The sequence below is a fragment of the Dermochelys coriacea genome, chromosome 6, assembly GCF_009764565.3.
Source record: "Dermochelys coriacea isolate rDerCor1 chromosome 6, rDerCor1.pri.v4, whole genome shotgun sequence".
In the NCBI taxonomy this organism is placed as follows: domain Eukaryota; kingdom Metazoa; phylum Chordata; order Testudines; family Dermochelyidae; genus Dermochelys; species Dermochelys coriacea.
In genome coordinates, this window is record NC_050073.1 from 81,310,579 (window position 1) to 81,336,896 (window position 26,318).

The following is a 26,318-nucleotide window of genomic DNA, read 5'->3' on the forward strand; positions in this document are numbered from 1 at the left end:
CCTGCATAGCATGAGAAACAGTATTAGCCCTCTGTATTAAAAAAATGTAAGCAGCATCCATTATCACCACCACCTTTTTCTGAATGTGGACAATTTTGTAAAATCCTTCTAAGAGTGTAAAGAAGCAAAAACAGTCTCTTCCCACACCAAGCACACAGTTTTGGAACCAACTTTGCCTATAATAAAGTTTTATTTAAATTATTTGTTTTAATTTCAGTGATTTTAGAGTATATGAAACAGTTGTCAAACTGTATGACTACTTTTCAATTAAGCACAATCATTAGAATAATCTGTGAATAAGTAGTTTACAGAATTTTTCAAAGTTACTCCTTCATTGCTTCTAAATCCACAAATTATATTTAGCCTTGCAGATGGGGAGCAAACAAAGTGTTGTTACCATTTTCTTAAGAGCGAAGATCCAATACTGGGGGAGGGGGGGCAAAAATTAACAGGCTGGAGATTTTAGTATTTTTCCTAATCCACTAATTAGTGTAATTTATATTCACTTAGGTGATCTCTAAATACTCTTTCAAGTAGTGCACTACCTCATTGAACATAAAGCACAAATTCACCTTAGCAGCTTGTGATTCCCTTAAGTAATATTTCAGAAGGTCAGAAAGCTTAAGGTCTTCATCTGCAGACACCCGCGCCTCTATTTTCTGGGGGGGGGGGAGGGGGGAAGAGAGAAAAAAAAGTGATATGCTTTTCTCAAAACATCTGGACTCCAATTTGTCATTTGTTTGATGTAAGTACAGGTTCAAATACTTGCAAAGCAACAGTGCATGATGCACACAGATATTACCACTTTCAAAAAAATAAACAATCAAGGTTTTTATCATCATGCGCTAGATATGCCTGTTTATAGGAATGCGCTAGGTATGCCTGTTTGTCTTATAGGAAGCCAGTTTTTAACAAGGACATTGTTCCCTCTTTCAGTAGAATTTATTGTATGCTGAAAAAGGCAGAGAAGTTCAAACAGCCTCAGAGGAAAATACATGTTCTCATCATGTGATTTTAACAGAACATAAAAATTCTGTCTTAACTCCGTATCAGCTATTCAAGTGCAGATACTCTTCACAGAGACCAATTCCACTGTATAAACTGTCTGGAAAGGTCAACCAGTTCTGTACAGTTGCTGGCACCCACCTTCATCTCCAACATCTATACTGTTAAAATGTTATTCCAGTAACACATCCAGCTTTAACCAAATCAGTAGCTGTGTTCAAAAGGTGCACTCATGAAGTTGAATCTCAGTGATGAAAAGGCAAACTGATTCAACAGTGCACTGTCTTTGAATAAAATATGTACCCAATACAGTATTGCTGTACCCGTATGTAGTTAACAGAACAGGGCAAATCATTTATCTGAAGAAGCATTCCTGATTCAGAAAGTCTTCATTGTTCTATGTCTGCATAAACTAATAGGTTTTAAAACATTCATGTTTACTAGCTATTTACATAACTAATTTGCTGACCTCTCAAACGATTGTTGCTCAAGGTCCCAACTCAATATTTTTAAAATTTCCTTTTCCATTAGTGTCCTTTCCATTCCATCTACTGCATTATATTCTTATTCCTGATAGCTTTCTCATGGGATAACTTGGAGGCAATCTTCTTGTATGCTCTATCAAGTGCAAGTCTTTTAAAATCACTTCTGTTGCAGTAACAGACAAAAACCTTGAGCACTTCTTAACATTTTGGAGGACTAGCTCCCCTTACTTGGTAAAATTAATGTCAGGCCACAAGGTAGATAAACTATATCCTTTGAAGAGCTCTGTGTAAGCATGAAAGCTTGTCCCTTTCACCAACAGGTGGTCCAATAAATATTACCTTGCCCACCTTGACTCTCTTTTACCCTTTCACACTGTCATTTTGAATGTAGTTTTATTTAAAGACTACATATTTACTTTAAAAAGCAGTTTGAAAATCCTAACACACTATCTTCCTCCTCACCACTGCCCAATGCTCAAATACTTACCATAAAAAACCTCACAAGCTGATCAAAAGACCACTGACTCCAAGATACTAATTGTCAATATCATGGCACACACTGAGATATACAATTACAAACAGAAGTTTACATCTAAAATTTGATTTAATGATACATACCCTTGTTTTGTCAAATAACTCTGATACCTTCAGAAAAAACCTGGGAAGGAAATGGATACATATTATGACTTTAATGGTTTTCCGTTCAATTTCTAGTCAATGATCTAAATAACCTAATCATAAAACCAAGATTTGGTACAAAGCAATAAAGGCCTATCACTGCAACTGGGGTATAGTATTACCAGAACTGAGGTGAATTGACAAATCTCTGTATGTTAACTTCATATATAGCTCCTTCCTGCAATAATGCCAGGTACAACTGATATGGTTAAGTCTTTATTTTCACAAGCAAGTTTAATAAAACATTTTTTAAATTGCCTATGTTTAAGCGTGCAGAGTCCAGGAGTACAATTTAGTTCAGAATATCAAACATACTGGACAAAATTACCAAAAGCACGAGTGAGCACAAATCTCCATATGGATGCATACCTCTTGCTTTCAACTCTAGGGAAAGAATGGGGATCCACAGAGGTGCACAATGATGCCACTTTTCACAATTGCTCTGCTGTGACTATGACAAAGCATGCATATACCCAGATCTTAGACGTGCTCTTGTCATGCCTTACAATCTGCTTGCTATGCATATAGAGAATTGTAAGGGAAGAGAAAGAAACCATTCTTTTGGATGTTATTCTCTCTTATGGACTCATTCCATTTTGACAAATGAATAGACATCAACCCGGCTAGGTAAAAATTAACATATTACTGGGTAGCAATCTGTCCCATAATTTAATCACTTTTAACAATAAAAATCTCACTTGCACATATCTGTGGAGTCCTGTGTTCCTAATGTATATAATGAAGACCCAATTCTATTACAGTCATCTGCAACACCTAGAAAGAAAAAAAGACTTAAGATTGAATTTCATTCTGCTCTCGTATGAATATTATTTCAAGAAGCACATGTTATTTTTTCAAAACTGGATGCTTTTCTAAAAGGTATGCTCTAGTTCAACCAGGAGTTTTGGGCTTGATGCAGGAATTACAAGATGAAATTCTGGGAAGCAGTGGCCCCAGCTCCCTAGCTCCAGGCATTGCCTCCACTCCACCCAAGCCCCAGTTCTGCAGCTCCTATTGGCTGGGAACTGCGGCCAATGGGAGCTGCGGGGGTGGTGCCTGGCTGCTGACAGAGGCAGCATTTGGAGCTAGGGGAGCTGAGGGAGGGAAGCCCGCTCCAGGTAAGCAGTGGCCCCAACCCCAAGCCAACCCACACCAAAAACTGCCCTGAGGCTGCCCCAGCAGCAGCCAATGCGACTGACCTGGGGGCTGCCCAAGCTGCTCAGGCGGCTCCTGGGCCAGCCACCCGGGGCTGCTGCAAAAGTCATGGAATCCGTGACCTCCGTGACAAACACAATATACCACAGCGTGGACACAGCCTGCTTTTCATTCAGCATGTAGCTACACCTACCCTACATGTCCCCTCCACTGGTGTGCCTTTCAACTTGCAGATATTTGACACAACTGGAAATTTCTTGACTCACTTTACCTTGAGAATATAAGAAAGTTCATACTAATTCTTGTTCTGATGGTACTTCATTACAATAGATTACAAAAAAAGATACAAAAAAAGTCTGTAGCATAGACCTCATTTTAACAGATTGTTTTGTGGACCACCTCCCATCTGACTCACTATTGCATATCAGCCCTGTGGAACTACTATAATAGCTTATACAGCAGAGTAATATTAGAAAATTATGTATTTTAATCAGTCTAAATCAGTGGTTCTCAAACTTTTTTCATGGACCACTTGAAAATTGCTGTGGGTCTTGGTGGACCACTTAATGATCTTTCCAAACATTGTTTATACCATTAGCTATTGGATAAAAGCACTATATAAAAAACAATAATAAACCTTTTTTTTGTTCTACAAATAAAAGCACACAACTCATATTTTAATAACAGTTGTCTTATCTTTCTAATGTGATGGATGTGCCCTCTCTCACCCGCCGCCGCAGCCCCTGAGCTGGGGCTGGGAAGGAGGGGGGTCTCACCTCTCTCCCCGACCATGGCAGCCCCCGAGCTGGGGCTGGGTGGGAGCGGGGTTCTCTTCCCCGCCACAGCAGCCACAGAGCTGAGGCTGGGGAGGAGGGCCATCTCTCCAGCCGCAGCTGCAGCCCTGGAGCTGGGGAAAGTTGCCTCTTTCTCGGACCGCCACAGACCTGCATATTCCAAATTCCCCCCCACCTCCTCTTCTCACCCCACTGCCCCCTCCCACCTACCCCCTATTCCCCCCAAGGCCACTACCTCACCTTACATGTGCATCATTTCCAGGGTCCAGGTACCTAATTAGTGGAGCCACGCCTGCATGGCTCCACTAATTAGGGGGGGGTGTCCCTTCATTCTCTCATGTGCAGCCACCCAGGTGTGCATCTTAGAGGGAACTACCCACGGACCACCTGAATGGAGCTCACAGACCACTAGTGGTCCGCAGACCACAGTTTGAGAATGTCTGGTCTAAATGATATTTTTGGAAGTGAGAGACGACAACTCCTTGAGACACTCCAGCTCTCTGTAGATCACTAGGAAGCGCTCCATGGACCACGCATGAGAATCTCTGCAAGATTCCTGAGGTCCATACTCTACTTCCCTAGATAGAACTTTGAAGGAACCATCAGTCCCCAGGCTCCGTTTGATTGGACTGGCCATTACGATAACTCAGAGTGTTGAGAACCACGTGCTTCTCAACCACTAGGATCAATGAACCTTTGATGTCTTGAGTTTGGTCAGTCTCTTGCTACCAGATCCTCATATTTTTGTGATACATTGGAAATAAAACCAGGAGAGTTACAGATCCTGTCCTGGTCCTAGTCAGGTAATAACCAAGGGCGCCTTCTTGATGTCATCTGGTATGGCATCTAATCTCTGCTAGATGTGAATGAAGTTTAGGGAAAAATACAAGAAAGTTAAGTGTCTGGTAAAAATGGAAACCTGAAACCACTTTAGACAGGAATTTGTACTGAGGACACAGGGCATTCTTACAGAACATAAATCACAAGGGCCTAGATCTCACTAACAATCTGGGCTGATAATGCAGCTATGCAGAATGCAATCTTCAGAGAAACTATACGAAGAATTGTCTGACAGGAGTTTGAACCAGGGCCCCCATTAGCTTTGTAAGTACCAGTTTCAGATCCCATTAACAAAGGTGGTTCACACAGAAGAAGGAATACATGGAGCAAGTCTTTGGCAAACTGCATTACTGTGAGGGTCAGCAAAGTCCATGCATTAGAGGGTGGAAAGTTGAAATGGTAGACAGATGAAGGGTGCTAGCTCATATTTTTGACATATATGTAGCAGAAGACCCAAAACCAGAAGTAATGGAAGGCCACTTTGGATCTACTCTTTTCTGAGTTGCTCAGAAGGAAAATCCCTTCCATTTCATCAACTACGTTTTCCTAGTCAATGGCTTCCTGTTTTCCCAATATTAACCTCTTGACTTTGACAAAATACTCGATCTAGTGCTCCCAGAAATCCAGAAGTCTAGCTGTCAGCCTAAGAAGAGATCAGAATCTGGGTGAAGAATCTTGCCCTGATTCTGAGACAAAAGTTCTGGTAAACTGGGATGAAAAATTTGCAATTCGGTTTTCACTTCTAGGACGATGGAGAACTGAAGTTGCATAACTCAGGCTGGAACTAACAAAACCACTGTGGGTTGCAAGTCTCGAACAGTGTGCTAAGGTAAGCACCTCAACACACTCCACAGATGTCAATTACTATTACCAAGGGAGACATATGGAATTGTCCTCTGGCAAGAAAGCTTTCATAACTGTGAAAGCTCAGAAATCCAATCCCCACCTTTGTGCTGGAATTAAAAAGGACTTTGTTTATGTGAATCCCCAAGAACGCTGCGCTTTTCCTAGGGCAAAAGATACTCCCTATGGAGACTGGGCTCTTATAAGCCAATCACAGTTACAGCAAATATAGATGTCCTTTCCCCAGTTCTTCCCTGAGAAAGTGCTACTTTGCGCTATTGCAGAGGTGCGGCTGTCACAAACCTTCACATCTTTAACTTGGGCAAAAACAGGGACTACACCCACTTTCGCCAGGCCTGTAAGCAGTCACTTCTTGCAAAGGGTCTTTGACATTAAAGTGTCCTTTTAATGCAGATTCTGCCAGACTCCACAACTTGCTCCTTAAGAGTCTCTCCAACAGCAATTTAAAGATGACCCTCCTAATCTTTTCAGGTCTCATAGGAGAAAGCAAGATAGATCAAACACCTATTCAAATTGTGACCGTCTCCCAGGTACCAGACATTGCACATAACCATCAGTGACCAGCGTCAAAGTGTTTTATGAAGCGCAAGGCTTGAAAGGCCTGCCTTCCTAGTCACCTCACCATGGTGCCATTGTGTCAGCAGACCCTAACAAAAGGGAAAGATAAAACAGAACAGTACTGAAAAAGGATGGTACGGCAGTGCAAAAGAGCTGAGCCCAGATGACACTTGAAAAATATGCAAACAGTGGGGGGGGGGGGGGTGGAAGAGCTACTCTAAAAAAAAATCCTATTTAATTGTTCACAAACAAAAATCCCTAGAGAGGATAAGGACAAACCAACCCAATGAGGGATGCATCAAGAACGCTGAGCTATGCCAGCCCGCTGCTCTTTTAGCAGTCTAAAGGAAACAGGTGGGTCTATGCCTGCTTTTATGCCCTTGGAATTCACAGGGTGTAAAAGGGTGGGTGCACATATGGCCCCAAAAGATACTGCTTACTAGAAGTTTCCAAGCTGATTAATACCAAATGGCACCTTCCAAGACTGAAGATGGGCAACTGCGGAAGGAGAAATTTATTTCCCTCCCGAACTTAAGGTCGCCAATAGGTCTCCACTCCCCTGACATATTATGACTGCCACTTTTGGTTGAATTGGAATAGTTGAGTTTGAGGTTGAGTAAAGAAATGTAATTTCTTGTGTGGCATGAGTTGAACCAAGGTAACTGCAGGCAGATCTAAAGATCTCCCCACTAGAAAAGGTTTGTGACAGATTTTAATCATGAATGTAGCTGTACCAGCCACCTCTGCCCTTTAAAATTCATAAAATTTAACTAAAGGTTAAATACGTTTCAGTTATCCCCAAAAGAAATGGTATGAAGAATCAAACGGTCTCCAGTGTAAAAGCAGTTTATTCTAATTCCAACTGGTCTAGTACAGCATTAGCCATGAAGAAAATGGCACTCTCAGCCAACTTGTATTTTGGTGCCCCAGGCCCCCACTGATCCCCCATTCATTGCCACTGGCCCCTATGGCTTCCCCATCCTCCTCCCCATCACCCTTGGCCCCCCGCTGCCTCCCCAGGCCGCACTGCCTCCCCCCACCATTGCTCCAAGTTCCCTTCCATGACCTTGCATCCAGGCCGGCTCTGCTCCTTGCCTCTTGACCATGGCGCCCACCCATAAAGCCAGCCCTGAACATTAGTTACATCCAGAGATATGTTATTCGAAGATCTGATTAGTCTTTGGTCCATCAATGGCTATTGGCCAGGATGGTGTCCCTAGCCTCTGTTTGCCAGAAGCTGGGAATGGGTGACAGGGGATGGATCACTTGATGATTACCTGTTCTGTTTATTCCCTCTGGGGCACATGGCATTGGCCACTGACAGAAGATAGGATACTGCCCTAGATGGGCCTTTGGTCTGACCCAGTAAGGCCACTCTTATGTTTACTTCTGCTTGCATAAAGACATTTATACTCCCTGAGAATTTTACTCTTCCTTGCATGTGAGGCAAGTTATCAACGGCAGCTCATTGCCAATCACAAAGACGTTGAACATTTTCTAGTGTGTGCTATAACTAATGAGGCTTCCCCCCCTCAAAGAACAGAAACTTACTTTTGTGTGATCTTGTCATTTTATCAGATTTGCCAGATGCATCTTTGACTCGGTTATGATATTCTACAAGGAATGTTCTTTCATGTTCAAAAAAGTCATCTACATCCTAAAAGACAAAACGGTATTTAAAAAACAGATTCAACCATCTATAATAATACACATGAAATTTAGTATACAATCATGACTGTGTACAATACTTTATAATACATGTAAGTGAATTCTGTACTTATTTTGTAAAACACCCTATGTGAAAGTCAGTTTCTACTTCACTGACCTGCCAAGTCCCGCAAGATTTGATGTTTGCCTGCAATATTTTAGCCTTTATGATAATAGGTGTTGCACACCTAGAATCCTGAACACATGGTTAGCAAATAGGTGAAAGAAAAACTGATTTTTAGATATGGTGTTTCATAATGCATTTGTAATTTACTAGGGCAGTTGTAATAAGTACCTTCCACCTCTATGTCACCAGTTCTATTAAGACTCAAACCAGCAATGAAGGAGAAGGTTCATTACCATCCATCAGCTGGTTAGTGAAATAGTTAGATATCTGGTCTCAATTGCAGTATTGCATCCAGTTCTGGGCACCACATGGGGAAAGACGTGGACAAACTAGACAAAGTCCAGAGACAGCAACAAAAATTATTAAAGATCTAGAAAACAATACCTTTGAGGAAAGATAAAAAAAGTGAGTTTGTTTTGTCTGGAGAAGAGAAGACTGAGGGGGGACACATGATAACAGTCTTAAAGTATGAAAAGGCTCTTATAAAGAGGAGGGTGATAAATTGTTCTCCTTAACCACTGAAGACAGGACAAGAAGTAATGGGCTTAAATTGCAGCTAGGGAGATTTAGATTAGACAGTAGAAAAAACTTCCCAACCATAAGGGTAGTTAAGCACTGAAACAAAGTTGCCTAGGGAGGTTGTGGAATCTCTATGATTGGAGGTTTTTAAGAACAAGCTAGAAAAACCATCCATCAGGGATGGTCCAGATCAGTGGTTCTCAACCAGGGGTACGTGTACCCTTGGGGGTATATAGAGGTCTTCCAGGGGATACATCAACTGATCCAGATATTTGCCTAGTTTTACAAGAGGCTACATAAAAAGCATTAGCAAAGTCAGTACAAAACTGTAATTTCATACAATGTTTATACTGTTCTATATGCTTTATACACTGAAAAGTAAGTATAATATTTTATATTCCAATTGATTTATTTTATAATTGTATGGTAAAAATGAGAAAGCAAGCTATTTTTCAGTAATAATGTGCTGTGACACTTCAATATTTTTAGGTTTGATTTTGTAAGCAAGTAGTTTTTAAGTGAGGTGAAATTTGGGGTATGCAAGACAAATCAGACTCCTGAAAGGGTAGTCTGGAAAGGTTGAGAGCCACTGGTCTATATAATACTTAGTCCTGCCTCAGTACAGAGTACTGGGCTAGATGACCTATGGGAAGTTCCATCCAATCCTACATTTCTATGATTTGCTGTTTCTGTCCAATGCCTAGTACACAGGCATCTACCTAAAAAGATTAACACCACAACTGTCACAATTAGACACTTCTGTTAGTAGTCTCTGCAGAGATGCTATGAACTGAGTGGGCAAGGACATTGAACTACTCTCCCATCAAGACCATGCTGAAGCATATAGGTGGGTAGACGCAGACAATATCAACAGTTACTAAATATCTGCTCTGTGGACAGAAGACTGGGTTGCAGTATTGCTAATCTAGCCCCTTTCACGAGCACTACTCAAAAGGGAAAAAAAAGGTGAACAAAAAGCCTTAACACACCTTCATTATTAACTAATACATAGGAAATACATCATGCAACAGCATTCATGTGATACACGATATGAATGAATATGGGAGTTCTCTCTATATTGTTTTGAAAACAATTACTATGGATGATTGGGAGAAGCCAAGATGTCTAAATAGCATTACAATGGATGCAGATTTACGCTAGGCAAGAGTCTGAAACATTACATTATCTTTTCTCCTTGAATAAGAGGTTGTTTTTGTTTTTAATATATGCCCTTTAGACTCTCCTTTGCACCAGAACTAACTCATGGCTGTAGTACTCACATCTGATGTCTCAAGAATTCAAGGGCATACCATTAGAAAAGTTACATAGGGCTTGAAAAATCCACTTGCTAGTGGGAAGCTTTCACTGGAGCACAGAGGGGATGAAGTCAACAGTTTCTCCAGAATTTAAGGTTTCATTATATAAGCACGTTTCCAGTCAATACAATTCCAAAGATAACTTTCCAATCATTAACTGAATGAAAGATTCAATATTGTCTTCCTGAGTTTACAGGCAGCTGCAATGCCTAAGAATTCTGAATATCGCAGTGAAATTGTCTAGACTTGTTAATTTCACTGGGCACTGGTAAAATAGTCAGAATCATGTCTGTTTCACAATGCTATTTGGGAAAGCTATAAAGAGCAACATATGAAGGATAAGTCCATCAATGCTATTAGCCAAGATGGTCAGGGACCATCATGCTCTGGGTGTCCCTAAGCCTCTGACTGCTAGATGCTGGGAATGGACAACAGGGGATGGATCACTTGATAATTGCCCTGTCTCATTCACTCCCCTGGAATCATATGGCTTTAGCCACTGTTGGAACACAGGATGCCACTGTTGGGCTAGACGGACCATTGGTCTGACCTCATATGGTCATTCTTATGTTCTTAACCAAAGCAGGTATCAGAGTTATTCATTGGGGGAGGGAAATGGCCCCTACCCACTCCACCCCTCCACCTTCCTCCTCAAAAAAAAAAAGGGCTGGAGAAGGGATAAAACCAGGAATGCCTTCCCTGTGGAAGCAGCCAGATAATTCTGGAAGGTGACTGGGGTACGGGTGGAAGGAGACCCAAAGCCTCTTTCCAGCAGGTAGATATGCAACTTTAAGGGCTTGTCTTCAGTGCCGGGGTAAGTCGACATAAGATATGCTACTTCAGCTACGTGAATAACGTAGCTGGAGTCAACATAGCTGAGGTCGACTTACCCCAGTGTCTTCACTGCTCTGAATCAACAGAAGATGCTCTCCAGTCGACTTACCTTATTCTTCTCAGAGAGTTGGAGTACCGGGGTCGACTAGAGAGCGCTCTGCCACCGATTTAGCGGGTCTTCACTAGACCCACTAAATCGACACCTGCTGCATCAATTGCAGCAGCATCAATCTCCCCATAGTGAAGACAAGCCCTAAGATTACAATTCCTGCTATCCAGAAGAGAATAATATGAATGATGAAACCTCCAGAAAGGGTCCCAGGATAGCACCCTTCTCAGTAGCAGGTGTTGCAAGGGGCTAGGCATCTCAAGTTGCTACACCTGGGCTTTGCTGGTGCGGCCCCAAGTCCCTCCACCTTCACCTCTTTTGTATCTACCTCTGGCAAGTGTATAATAAATTTGTGAAGCCCCGAAATGTACTTGGCATGCATTTGGTATCCTTTTGTAATCATATTTGATTTCAAACTCAAAGAGATACAGTTTCAAAAAAATTACTAAACATTTTATTAACATTGCTAGAGATGAATCACCTTTACTCCTGAAACAATGACACCATCTGCTGATTTAACCATGTTTTTAAAGAAGTCTTCAAGTTTCTCTTTCTTGTTTTTCCCACGAACACTCAACTGAAAGACAAGTTCACATCTCAAGTTAGCACGGTCTCTGAAGACAATAGAAGCAGTGAATTCATTTCTGGACTGAGAGGAGCTAGAAATACTAGAAACTGCAAGTCTTGTATCAGGTTGATGTCTGTTTGCCTAACAGTACATTGTATAAATAATGTGGACGATGCACCAAGTATTACTAATACAACATTTTGCATTCTACTGGTTATTGACCAGACTTCCTTTAACATCTAATGTGAGTTTTGGGAAAACATGCAGCTCCATAGTATTTGGGAAGAATACTGAATGTATCTATCATTTCAGCTACATTCATTCTCAAAATGTCCTCATTTTTTATACACATTAAAAGGAAGTTACTGACAAGTTAGCTAATGCCACTGGGTTCTGCTCTTCCTTTGCTGCTTCCAATTGCAAATTACTTCATCTTCAGGAACTTCTAATCCATCCCCTCCTTGCTTCCATTGAAATCATCCCTCCCACACCATCTCCCCACATCCTTTCTGTCCACCTAACTTTCCAGATCTGTGGGGCCAGAATTCCTGGACCAGCTTTGCTTCTTCTGCAGCAAGTACTGAGTTGACCTTCTATACATCAGAGAACCAAAAGTCATGTTTCAAGTTAACAAAAAAATTACCGGAGGTTTGGTTTTAGTTTTATTTTCAATTTTCAACATTGAAGATAGTGCAAGAGATATAGTTACATTTAGTTACTTAAAAAAGTAATTGAGGCACCACAATTTAGACAATATACACCATCATCTCAGAAATAGGTTTTTAGGCAAGTTACAATACATAACAGCCTCCACTTCACTAGCCCAGTATTAGGATTCCAACTCCAACGCAGTATGAAGACAGCTTGTATTGATTACTTCTCCATATATTTAACTAGTTTAGCTATCACAAAACTATTCTACTTCTCAGAGATTTTTGTCATCTTGGCATAATATTTAACAACCATGTTATACTGAGGAAGAATCTGTAACTTAACAGAACCTTTTACCCATCATAATTTTTAATCAAAGAGTTACTCTTGGAATGCTGTCTTGATGAGAACTAACCACACTCAAGTTTTACAAAACAGTGATAATGGCAGTTTGTTTCATCATGCTCTCTTTCAAAACACCTGAAATCAATCAAAAGAATGGGCGAGTAAATATCTTCTTGAGCCATAGCAAATGATGACTGATTAAAAAGCGTTGCTAGTCTCCCATAAGTATTTTTTATGACTGGGCTACAGTTCAAAAACTATAAATTAGGTCCTGAATGCCAATTTCCCAGATGCCAGAAAAATGAACTTTGACAGGGCCAGCTAATTTAATTTCTTAAATTCTAAATCCAAAGAGGTTTGGTTAAGGAATCACTGTAAATTGCTTCAGGAGATCAAGTGTTCTACCCATTTTCAATCATATCATGAAAGTACATCTTGATTACTTTTGCTACTGAATCAGTTTTCAATACTCACATCCTGATTATATTCCAAGAAGACATGGAAATTTAAATCTTTTCTCAAGATAGGATGTGCTGCCACACGACACAAGAACACTTCATGCATTGCAACTGTCTTCTTGAATATTGCCAGATACTCACTAGAAACAAAAAACAAGTACAGTGACTACACAATAAAGAATTAAAATTCCACCCAAAACAATTAATTTTTGATTAAGCCGACTGCAGAAATTAGAAACATCCTCGTACACAGACAAAACTAAGGAGTGCTAAAATATTTTACCCTAACCTTTGATGTACTTGATTTAGTATATTATGTGGTATTTAATGTGTGCACTAAGAAGGTAATATTAATACATGGCGAAAAATTTAATCCTTTATCATATTACATAAGCAGACATATAGAGATAAATACAACAAATATTACAGGCCCTTTAAATGAGGATACAAATTCCATCTGTGTGTTAGTTCCACTGAAAGTACAACCCCATTTATCCTTCCCATAAACTATCAAGATGCAAAACTATACTACACAAACAAAAGTTTTCAGAGTAGCAGTCATGTTAGTCTGTATTCGCAAAAAGAAAAGGAGTACTTGTGGCACCTTAGAGACTAACAAATTTATAAGAGCATAAGCTTTCGTGAGCTACAGCTCACGAAAGCTTATGCTCTAATAAATTTGTTAGTCTCTAAGGTGCCACAAGTACTCCTTTTCTTTTTACAAACAATAGCGTAGCCTATTGTGAATATTCCTTCCTCTATCTCCAACTTGCCTGTTTGCTCCCCTCAACTCATTTGTCTTTATTTTGTCCATTTAAGCTTGCAAGCTCTTTGGATCAGGAATCTTATTCCATGTCTAAAGTGCCTAACACACGATGGGTGCTCTATACACGGATCTTTTGCTTAATTTCCCTTTTAGAATGGTTGTAAGATTTAGTACAGTAGAACCTCAGAATTACGAACACCTCATGAATGGAGGCTGTAACTCTGAAATGTTTGTAATACTGAACAAAATGTTATGGCTGTTCTTTCAAAAAAGTTTACAACTGAACATTGACTTAATACAGCTTTGAAACTTTGACTATGCAGTAGAAAAATGCTGATTTTAATCATTTTAATTTAAATGAAACAAGCACAGAAACAGGTTTCTTTATCTTGCCAAAGCTTTTTTTTGTTTTTTTTTAAAGTAATTTATATTTACCACAGTACTGTATTGTATTTGCTCTTTGTTTTGTTTCTGCTGCTGTCTGATTAGAAACCAGAAGTATGCAATGAGGCGTGTGGTTGACCAGTCAGTTCGTAACTCTGAGGTTTTACTGGATATCAAAAGCAAGTATCATAAGTCAGTTGCCCAGTTCAACCAAACTAGATTTTAAGGTAATAATTGAAGCTTAGTTTATGGTGCAAACAAAAGATTAATCAGGAGGAGGAGCATCTACTCCTGTCATACTAGTTTACTATAGTTTAATTTTATTTTGTAAATTCAATTAACTGACATGTTTAGTAAACTGCATTGATTGTACAGAGATAAGAGGAAAGGGGCTTCTTTTATTCCCCCTCAAGTTAACAATGAAATGGCTTAGATAATTGACACACTTGCTTCCACTACGTGCAAGGAGGGATCATAAGATTTACATACCAGCAAACCAGCAGGATCAGTGTTGGGAGGTGTTTGATCTCTGTGAGAGCAGTAGTCATTCAGTGAAGACAAAAAAGAAGGATGCAGAGGATGGAGGTGGCAGTAGAAGAAACCCCAAGGTTTCTGTGTTATCCAACCCCTAACCAGACCACAAAAGAATCATGATCAGGGCCGCTGGAAAATCACAGATTCTTCAATATTTATTGTGCTCTGCTAATTTCCAGTTTTCTGGTGTATGAAGTATAAGTGTATATTTCCTCTGCTGTCAAACCATCTCTTGCACACCCGTCTAATACAATACTTTTAATACACTAGCTCACAGCAGCTGGATGCTGAGAAGTGCTAATTATTTTCTTGCCAGTTCAGTGCTTTGGTAAGAAGTAATCTAGTAGCAGTGTAAATATACACCTGAAAACTGAAATCAGGGAGGGAGGAGAAAGAGCAAAGAGGTCCATGGATGAGATAAAAGAAAGGGGATGGAGCAAGGAAAAAGACTTTCAACACAGAGTACTAAACCTTATAACAAATCCTCCAATCACTATTAAATGCATAACCAGGGAAGTCACTATTTCCAAGCAACTGTCCTACTGTAAAATTATGTATTCCCAATAAAAAAAAAAACATGTCAGGCAGTTACCAAATTTCCAGTTCTACAGAACAGAAGTTTGATAATTGCACATTAACAATTACCTACTGTGGTTGTACAAGCTCCTATTACTTCACACAGATTTGAGAGCTCTTCTGCCTTGCCTATGTCTCTCACTAACAGTAACTAAAGATAGAAAGTAAAATTTGCATTTTTAGTTATTACTAGGGCACATGCAAAGAAAGCAGCTCAGTCCATATTCATGGTGAAACAAAAGGTTTATACAAGTACATAGTAAAAACAGAAAAGCAGGTTATCAAAGTCTGGTTGAAGCTGCCTTCATAAGTGATCTGTAGAGGAAAAGGTTAGTTAAGATCTAATACCTCGCCTTTACAGTTTGTTCTTGAAGGATTCTTTACAAAAACAAAAAAAAGCTAACTTTGTTTTCCATTTTCAGTGTGTATTTATATTACCCCTTTATAAAATTCCCACAACTCTGGGCAATAATTTCTACAATTTTCCTGATGGCTCTGATCATGATAATTGAGATAACGCTGGTTATGTGGTAACTGCGGATGCTCAAACCTGCATCTTCCGGAAGGGATCACTGTTGTGAAATGATTAGAAGTATGGAATAGCAGAGAGCACTAAAAGGCAATTGAACACATACACACACACACACAGAGCACTGAATAAAATATACATACGCTTCCAGTTCTTGTTTCATCTTGGTGAACTCTTCCTTAGTCATCGATCCTTCTCCTTCTCCAAGTTTCTGTAGTTTTTCCCTTGAAGCGTCAAAGTCAGGCCTGGGTGGTGCTGGTGGAATCTGTGAAATGAGTCAAAGTACTTTTGAATTCCTCACCTTCTTAGTCAAAGCTAAAGCCCTTCAAATAAGGGCACAGTAATGCCCTGTCTAAACTACACAGTTTTATTGACAAAAAAGTCAGCTTTTGTTGACAAAACAGTTGAGGTGTACACACAAATACTCCTCCTGCCGATGTAACTCTTCTGCTATGCCAACATAATAAAACCACGTCGATGAGCAGCATAGAGCTTTTTGCGACACAGTTAGAGCGATGCAGGATCAGTGGACATACCTCAGTTGGTTATGTCACCTTAATTAGCCACCAGATGTCTCACAAAGTCCATCATGACCGCTCTGGCCAGCGATTTGAACTCTGCTGCCCTGAAGGTACACAGGTATGCGCCCCTGCCCTGTTTAAAGACCCAGGAATTTTTGAAATTCCTCTTCCCGTTTGCTCAGTGTGCATAAGTCACACAGCATCTTCCCAGCTGACCATGCTGGCTTTACCCAGCAGATGCTCTCCCACATGGAGCACACTAGAGCTCTTGGATCTGCTGAGTACATGGGGAGAGAGGCAGCTGTGCAGTCACAGTTTTGCACCAGCCATAGAAATTTCAAGACCTACAGACTGATTGCTAGTGGCATGCAGGAGAAGGGGCATGAAAGGGACACACAGCAGAGTCATGCTAAAAGCAGTGTCATGCAGGCGTACCAAACGGCAAGGGAGGCCACCCATCACTCTATAAGGAGCTGCATGCATCCTTGGTGGCAACCCCAGCTACACCACCAAGAGCCCCATGAATACTTCGGGGAGACTGGAAGCAGCCAGTGGACTCGACCCCAATGTGGAAGTGGTGGATGAGGAAGTGGAGCCGGAGGACAATGTACAGCACACGGCAGGGTCGTCCAGTGGCGCAACAAGTCAGGACCTCTTCGCCATTCCAGAGAGGTCAAGCCAGTCCTAGCACTCCAGCTCTGCATCCTGCATGCCAGGAGAGGGGAGCTCCAGTAAGTGCTCATTTTGCTTTACTTTGCACAGTGAGAGGAGATTGAGCTCATGTATTTTCTTATATGGTAGAGGATGGATAAGAGAGAAATTAACAGAGCCTCTGCATCTACGCAGTTGGGTCACAGCAGAAAAGTTTGTTAATGTACACAGGGATGTCCTGGGAATCCTTCATAGAAATCTCTAGGAAGCTTTCCTGTAGGTATTCTGCATTTCTCTGCCGAAGATTCCTTGGGAGACCTGCCTTGTTTCTCTCCCTACTATACGAAACTTTGCCGTGCAACCCAGCAATTATTTCTGCAGGGAAAAGAAGGGCACAAAGAGCTGGTCTGAAGCCCTATGCATGCAGGAGCTGCACCCTTAGGAAAGAGATATAAGGTTCGATTACCTTAGCCTATGGAAAAGGGCACCAATATTCAGAATAGGCTCCTTAGACACTTAGAGTCCTGGTCTACACTAGGAGTTGAGGTCGAATTTAGCAGCGTTAAATTGATTTAACGCTGCACCCATCCACACGACAAAGCCCTTTTTTTAGACTAAGCCCTGGTCTACACTAGGCATTGAGGTTGAATTTAGCAGCGTTAAATCGATGTAACCCTGCACCCATCCACATGATGAAGCCCTTTTTTTCCGACTTAAAGGGCTCTTAAAATCGATTTCCTTACTCTACCCCCGACCAGAGGATTAGCACTGAAATCGGTTTCGGTGGGTCGAATTTGGGGTACTGTGGACGCAATTAGATGGTATTGGCCTCTGGGAGCTATCCCAGAGTGCTCTATTGTGACCGCTCTGGACAGCATTCTCAATTCAGATGCACTGACCAGGTAGACAGGATAAGGCCCGCGAACTTTTGAATTTCAATTTCCTGTTTGGCCAGTGTGGCAAGCTGCAGGTGACCATGCAGAGCTCATCAGCAGAGGTGACCATGATGGAGTCCCAGAATCGTAAAAGAGCTCCAGCATGGACTGAATGGGAGGTACGGGATCTGATCGCTATATGGGGAGAGGAATCCGTGCTATCAGAACTACGTTCCAGTTTTCGAAATGCCAAAACATTTGTCAAAATCTCCCAGGGCGTGAAGGACAGAGGCCATAACAGGGACCTGAAGCAGTGCCGCGTGAAACTTAAGGAGCTGAGGCAAGCCTACCAGAAAACCAGAGAGGCGAATGGCCGCTCCGGGTTAGAGCCCAAAACATGCCGCTTCTATGATGAGCTGCATGTCATTTTAGATTGTATTTTCAGCAACCACTACCCCAGCCGTGTTGTTTGACTCCTTCAATGGAGATGGAGGCAACACGGAAGCAGGTTTTGGGGACGAGGAAGACTATGATGAGGAGGCTGTAGATAGCTCACAGCAAACAAGCGGAGAAACCGGTTTTCCCGACAGCCAGGAACTGTTTCTTACCCTGGACCTGGAGCCAGTACCCTCCTCCCCGAACCCACCCAAGGCTACCTCCTGGACCCACCAGGTGGAGAAGGGACCTCTGGTGAGTGTACCTTTTAAAATAGTATACATGGTTAATGATTAATTTGCCCTGGCATTCGTGGCTCTCCTGGATGTACTCCCAAATCCTTTGCAAAAGGTCTCTGGGGAGGGCAGCCTTATTCCATCCACCATGGTAGGATACATTACCACTCCAGGCCAGGAGCACGTACTCAGGAATCATTGTAGAATAAAACATTGCAGTGTATGTTTGCTGGCGTTCAAACAACATCCATTCTTTATCTCTCTGTTATCCTCAGGAGAGCGTGATCATTCATGGTCACCTGGTTGAAACAGGGTGCTTTTCTTAAGGGGACATTCAGAGGTGCCAGTTTCTGCTGTGCTGTTTGCCTGTGGCTGAACAGAAATGTTCCCTGCTGTTAGCCACGGGGACGGGAGAGGGGCTAGCCAGGCGGTGGGGGGGGGAAGGCAAAATGTGACACTGAAATGAAAGCACACGTGCTATGTATGTAATATTAAACAGCAAGGTTTACCGTGAAAGAGCTGTAGCTCACAAAAGCTTATGCTCTAATAAATTTGTTAGTCTCTAAGGTGCCACAAGTACTCCTTTTCTTTTTGCGAATACAGACTAACACGGCTGCTACTCTGAAACCCGTGAAAGAGTGTACCCATTGTTCTATAAAATGTGTCTTTTTAAATACCACTGTCCCTTTTTTTTTTTCCCCCTCCACCAGCTGCATGTGTTTCAAGGATCACAGGATCTTCTCCTTCCCAGAGGCTAGTGAAGATTAAAAGGTGAAAAAAAAAAAACACACTCGCGATGAAATGTTCTGAGCTCATGCTGTCCTCCCACACTGACAGAGCACAGACGAATGCATGGAGGCAGACAACGTCAGAGTGCAGGAAAGCACAAAATGACCGGGAGGAGAGGTGGCAGGCTGAAGAGAGGGCTGAAGCTGAAAGCTGAAGCTGAAGCGGCAGCATGATGAGAGGAGGCAGGATTCAATGCTGAGGCTGCTGGAGGATCAAACTAATATGCTCCAGCATATGGTTGAGTTGCAGGAAAGGCAGCTGGAGCACAGATCACCATTACAGCCCCTCTGTAACCAACCGCCCTCCTCCCCAAGTTCCATAGCCTCCTCACCCAGATGCCCAAAAACGCAGTGGTGGGGCCTCCGGCCACTCCGCCCCAGAGGATTGCCCAAGTAACAGAAGGCTGGCATTCAATAAGTTTTAAAGATTTAAACTTTTAAAGTGCTGTGTGGCCTTATCCTTCCCTCCTCCACCACCCCTCCCGGGCTACCTTGGCAGTTATCCCACCATTTGTGTGATGAATTAATAAAAAAATGCATGAATGTGAAGCAACAAAGAATTTATTGCCTCTGCAAGCGGTGATCGAAAGCAGGAGAGGAGGGTGGTTAGCTTACAGGGAAGTAGAGAGAACCAAGGGGCGGAGGGTTTCATCAAGGAGAAACAAACAGAACTTTCACACCGTAGCCTGGCCAGTCATGAAACTGGTTTTCAAAGCTTCTCTGATATGCACCGCACCCTCCTGTGCTCTTCTAACTGCCCTGGGGTCTGGCTGCGCGTAACCAGCGGCCAGGCAATTTGCCTCAACCTTCCACCCCGCCATAAATGTCTCCCCCTTACTCTCAGAGATTGTGGAGTGCACAGCAAGCAGTAATAACAGTGGGAATATTGGTTTTGCTGAGGTCTAACTGAGTCAGTAAACTGTGCCAGCGTGCTTTTAAACATCCAAATGCACATTCTACCACCATTCTGCGCTTGTGCAGCCTGTAGTTGAACAGCTCCTGACAACGTCCAGGGTGCTCGTATATGGCTTCATGAGCCATGGCATTAAGGGGTAGGCTGGGTCATCAAGGATAACTATAGGCATTTCAATATTCCCAACGGTTATTTTCTGGTCTGGGAAGAAAGTCCCTTCCTGCAGCTTTTGAAACAGACCAGAGTTCCTGAAGATGTGAGCATCATATACCTTTCCCGGCCATCCCACGTTGATGTTGGTGACACATCCCTTGTGATCCACCAGTGCTTGCAGCACCATTGAAAAGTACCCCTTGCGGTTTATGTACTGGCTGCCCTTGTGGTCCGGTCCCAAGATATGGATATGGGTTTCATCTATGGCCCCACCACAGTTAGGGAATCCCATTGCAGCAAAGCCATCTACTATGACCTGCACATTTCCCAGGGTCACTACCCTTGATATCAGCAGATCGTTGATTGTGTTGGCTACTTGCATCACAGCAGCCCCCACAGTAGATTTGCCCACTCCAAATTGATTCCTGACTGACCGGTAGCTGTCTGGCGTTGCAAGCTTCCACAGGGCTATTGCCACTCACTTCTCAACTGTGAGGGCTGCTCTCATCTTGGTATTCATTCGCTTCAAGGCAGGGGAAAGCAAGTCACAAAATTCCATGAAAGTGCCCTTACACATGCAAAAGTTTCGCAGCCACTGGGAATCGTCCCAGACCTGCAACACTATGCGGTCCCACCAGTCTGTGCTTGTTTCCCAGGCCCAGAATCGGCATTCCACCGCATGAACCTGCACCATGATGCCCATATTGCCAGGGCCCATGCTTTGAGAGAAGTCTGTGTCCATGTCCTCATCACTGCGCTGACATCGCCTACTCGTTTGGTTTCGCTTTGCCAGTTCTGGTGCTGCCTATACTGCTGGATAATGCACGTGGTGTTTAATGTGCTGCTAATTGCACAAGTGATCTGAGCGGGCTCCACGCTTGCCGTGGTATGGCGTCTGCACAGAAAAAAGGCGCGGAACGATTGTCTGCCGTTGCTCTGATGGAGGGAGGGGCAACTGACGACATGGCTTACAGGGTTGGTTTACAGGGAATTAAAATCAACCAAGGGAGTGGCTTTACATCAAGGAGAAACAAAAACAACCGTCACACATAATGGCCCCCTCAAGGATTGAACTCAAAACCCTGGGTTTAGCAGGCCAATGCTCAACCCACTAAGCTATCCCTCCCTCTGGTATTTCAGGCAGGACTGAATCTCCATTAAAGTTTTCAAGGTGCCCCTGACAGACCTCACCAAAATGATTGTCGGCCGTTGATTTCACAGAGGGAGGGAGGAGGGAGCAAATGAATACAAAACAAATCTGGTCTATTTCTTGTTTTTATCCACTCCATCTACCTTTTACATCTTTGGCTGGCAGCCAACAGTGCAATAGGACTGCTAGCCATCCTCATCTCCTGCCTGCTCACTGTAAGATGGTACAATAAGACTGCCTACAGGACTAAAGAGAATGACCTGGTCAAGTCACTCCTAATTTAGTACCTGCGCCCATGTCTGCCCAACCTTACCGAGGCAGCCAGGAGCATCTCGGACACAATGACTATGGTTTTCAGGCCTATTGCGCTGTCTGCTGCCACAAGGCAATGGGTTGCTGCTGCTGTGTAGCAATGCAGTACCATCCAGGAGACAAACGGTGACAGTGAGCTGAGCGGGCTCCATGCTTGCTGTGGTATGGCGTCTGCACAGGTAACTCAGGAAAAAGGCGCGAAATGATTGTCTGCCGTTGCTTTCACGGAGGGAAGGAAGGAGGGCCTGACGACACGTACCCAGAACCACCCGCGACAATGTTTTTTGCCCCATCAGGCATGGGGATCTCAACCCAGAATTCCAATGGGCGGCGGAGACTGCGCGATAGCTACCCACAGTGCACCACTCTGGAAGTCGATGTCAGCCTCGATACTGTGGAAGCACTCCGCCGAGTTAATGCACTTAGAGCATTTTGTGTAGGGATACACACACAATTGACTATATAAAAATGATTTCTAAAAAAAACCAACTTCTATAAATTTAACCTAATTTCGTAGTGTAGACATACCCATAGTAACCCACTTTGCAAACCACCCTTTATCCCTTCTTGCCCATTCTCCCTTGCCCACCCCCACGAACTCAGCATAATTGGGACTCGTGCTGACCTCTGTGTTAACCAAGGGACAGCGAGCAAGAGGCGTGTGTAAATTTTGTGATTCATGGCTGGGAGCGCATTCACAGTACTGTCTCTGTTCATTGTTTCTTTGGCTTCTGCAGATGTGCCCTTGAGGACCCACTCCTCCAAACCAGCAAAGCACCTCCATCAGATAAGGCGGCAACCCAGGAGGAGTAAGAAGGATACGTTTCACAAAGTCAACAGATGCAGCACATAGCCAAACCAGAGCATGGAGGGAGACCATAAAAGAAAGACTCAGGCTGGATAGCCATGAAAGGTCACAGGGGCAGGAGCAGATGATAAAAGTTCCTGAAGGGACAGACAGATGTTGAAGTCCCTCATTAACCTGCAATCTGAGCACATCCATGCCCAACTCTCCCTCCATGCCCTAGAGAACTCCAGTCCGTGCCCTCCCCAAACTTCCCCATCGCATTCCTTGCATGTTCCTGGTCCCTCACAGTACTCCGTGCATTCCACACATAGGGACTGATTTTCCAACAAAAGCTGGAGTTACACCCAGCTGTGAGAGCCCTCTCGTGAGAGTGTTCCTCATTTTCATGTCCCCTATTTGATCAAAAGTTTGTTGTATCCCATTATTAAAGTTGACTCTTTGAAATAAAACGAGTCTTTATTTGTGACATACATACATCTCTCAAACACAGTTGCTATGAGTAGCAATATTTGCTCCTTGCAATTAATGATCAAGAAGCTAGTACTACAGGCAGCAAGTAAACATTGCCTGACCGAATGCATTACATAAAGATGTATTACGGGGAATCATTGTCAAAATGCTCCTTCAAAGCCTCCCTGATTCAAATAGCCTCCCGCTACACCTCTCTAATTGCCTTTTTATCTGGCTGCTCAAAATCAGCAGCCAGCCGCTTGGCCTCAGTGGTCCAACCCTGGGGAAATATTTCCCCCCCTCACTTCACAAATATTATGCAGAGTACAGCAGGCCACAATGACTATCAGAATATTTTCCTCGCTGAGGTCTAACTGTCTAAAAAGACAGCGCCAGAAACCTTTTAACCAGCAAAAGGCATATTCAATGGTCATTCAGCACCTGCTGAGCCTGTTGTTAAAGTGCTTCTTGCTGTTGTCTAGACTCCCAGTGTAAGGCTTCATGAACCACAGGAGTAAGGGACAGGCGGGGTTTCCAAGGATCACTACGGGCATTTCCTTATCCCCCATCAGAATCTTCTGATTTGGAAAGAAAGTCCCAGCATGCAGCTTTCTATACAGTCCAATGTTCTGAAAGATGCATGCATTATGCATGTTCCCTGACCACCCCACATTTATGACAGTGAAACAGCCATGGTGATCTACCAGCGCCTGCATGACCATGGAGGAGTAGCCCTTTCGGTCGATGTACTCCATCACAAAATGGTCACAGGCCAAATTTGGGACATTTCCATCTATCGCCCCGCCGCAGCTAAGGAATCCCATTACCTCAAAGCCATGTATTATTTCCTGCACATTACCAAGAGTCACAGTCCTTCATAGCAGGAGGCAATTAATGGCCCTGGACACTTGCATTGCCAAAACCCACGGTGGATTTTCCGACTCCAAACTGATTTGTGACTGACTGGTAGCCAGCTTCCACACAGCAATCACCACTCTTTTCCACAGGGAAGGCAGCTCTCATTCTGGTGTCCTTGCGCCACAGTGTTAGGGTGAATTCCGCGCACAGTTCCAGGAAGGTGGCTTTGAGCATCCAAAAGTTCTAAGGCCACTGCTCGTCATCCCATACATTTATCATGATGCGATCCCATCACTCAGTGCTTGTTTCCTGATCCCAGTACCAACCACTGTGGCAAGCTGTTCCGTGAATGCCAGCAGCAATCTTGAGTTATTTGTTTCCATGGCAGACAGCAGAACACCACTGATTCACTCTGTTTCACACCCCATGAAATACTGCAGTACCAGCCACATTGTGTTCATAATGCTCAGCAGCTCCATGCTGTCAGGCAGTTGGGCACACAGTGTACAAAGGCTGTTAAAAAATGGCACAAAACGAAGTAGAAAGCACATGGAATGATGGAACGGAAATAACTGCATCACGGAACAGCAAGCACATCCTCATGATTCACCACGATCCCAGAACTCCCAGTGGCAAAGGATGACAAGTTGCACATGAGAGCTACCCATGATGCAATGCTCTCTGTGTCAATGAAAGAGCAACAACTATGAACGCACTCAAGCCAACACAAAGAACACTATGTGGATGTGCTCCACTGATGTTATTAAAGTAACTTACGATCACTGACTTAATACTGTAGAGTAGACATGGCCTAAGTTGCTTAAAGCTTTAGACCTGAACTCCTGCTATTCTCCTCCCTACTCATAGTTAACACTCTTATGGCCAAAAGTCATCTGATGAACGATTTATGGAGGATACTATCCCAATGCCCCATGATAGTCTCCTTTCATATTACTAAAATGTTATTTTCTGGTTCCAATAATCACTTACAACTAGTCTTATGAAAATTAAACACCATTTCTGATTCACTTAATTAACTTCAGTTAACTATTCTAATGTTTCTTTTAAACAAAGGGGACATAGTCAAGGTATTTTCAAAAATTCTATTAATGCCATCCAGTCATATTTTCTGAAAAGCATGAAATTGGAGTCATTTTTCTACCATACTAAGTTGCTATTGCTAGGCTGCTGGCATTAAAAAATATATTTGTTGGAAAAGACATACGATCTTCACATACAGTAAATAAAGATACAGTAGGTAAAATTTTGGGCCACTTAACCTTTTAGTTATTTTATAATATGGTGCACTATAAATTAAAACAATTCATCTTAACTGTTCCTGAATTACTAAGGCTATGCCTATACTACAAGCACTATAACAGCACAGCTGCAGCTATGCTGCTGTAGCAGAGACAGAAGGAGTTTTTCTATCACTGCAGTAAATCCACCCCCTCGAGAATTCTTCCATCCACCCAAAGGTGTCGATACCAAGGCTTAGGTCAGTTTAACTACGTTTCTCAGGGGTGTGAATTTTTCAACTAGCCTGTACACCAGGAAGCAAAATTATGCTGAAGTCTAAACATGTTAATATAAACTCTTTAAGAACAACTTCTCATTTCATTTTAAGCCCTTACTACACACTCAGAAAAATTAATCTCAAAGCATTAACAAACTGACTAAGGGCTGGTCTACACTGAAAATTTACATCTGCATAGCTAAGTCTCTCAGGGGCATGAAAAATCCACACCCTTGACAGATGTAGCAAGGCCAATCTAACTTCAAGTGCAGACAGCGCTAATGCTTCCATTGACCTAGCTACCGCCTCCCAGAGAGCTGGATTAACTACAGTGACAGGAGAACCCCTCATCGCTGTGGTAAGTGCCTACACTAAAACGCTGCTGGTGTACCTCTATCATTTTAAGTATAGATATAGCCTAGGAAAACAGGTTTGTTCTTCTCAAGTACCTCTCATCTCTTCCTTTTAGGATGAAAAAATTAATATGATCAGATTTGTGATCAACTAAAATGGTGCTTTAGGATGGACAATGTGCATAAAAGTACTAAAATATTTTTTCTGAAAAAAACCCCAATGTTTTAGTTTTGAATGCTCTTTAAAAAAAAAAACTTTCAATTAAATGTGTAAACTTAACATTAAAGTCAAATATTTCCTTTTTAAAGCAATTTATTGATGTTAAAGTTAGCTGTGTTCACAGTTACTTCTTTCATCATGTAACTAACTACTTTGGAGACATCCATTTCCCAAATGCCTGAAATAAGTCCAAAGGGGGAAGTCCTCTAAATAATGCATTATGATTTCTTTGTCCTACTTTAAACCATATTTACTATTTTCTTTGAATTAATTCAAA

The 26,318-nt window shown here is 42.5% G+C and overlaps 1 protein-coding gene across 2 annotated transcripts in view; it reads right to left on the reverse strand.

Annotated features, from left to right (window-relative positions):
- The window catches only part of SNX6 (sorting nexin 6), a 52,394-nt gene that overhangs the window by 13,821 nt on the left and 12,255 nt on the right, over positions 1-26,318 (reverse strand). Inside the window, exons 5-11 of one of the 2 annotated variants that reach the window (XM_038405241.2) lie at positions 15,946-16,067; positions 13,030-13,153; positions 11,473-11,568; positions 7,931-8,036; positions 2,867-2,942; positions 2,109-2,148; positions 573-659 (exon numbers count right to left, since the gene is read on the reverse strand). In XM_038405241.2, coding sequence (XP_038261169.1) covers positions 573-659; positions 2,109-2,148; positions 2,867-2,942; positions 7,931-8,036; positions 11,473-11,568; positions 13,030-13,153; positions 15,946-16,067 — 651 coding nt within the window. The remainder of the gene's footprint in view (positions 1-572; positions 660-2,108; positions 2,149-2,866; positions 2,943-7,930; positions 8,037-11,472; positions 11,569-13,029; positions 13,154-15,945; positions 16,068-26,318) is intronic. The other variant, XM_043515978.1, reaches the window with a different exon arrangement.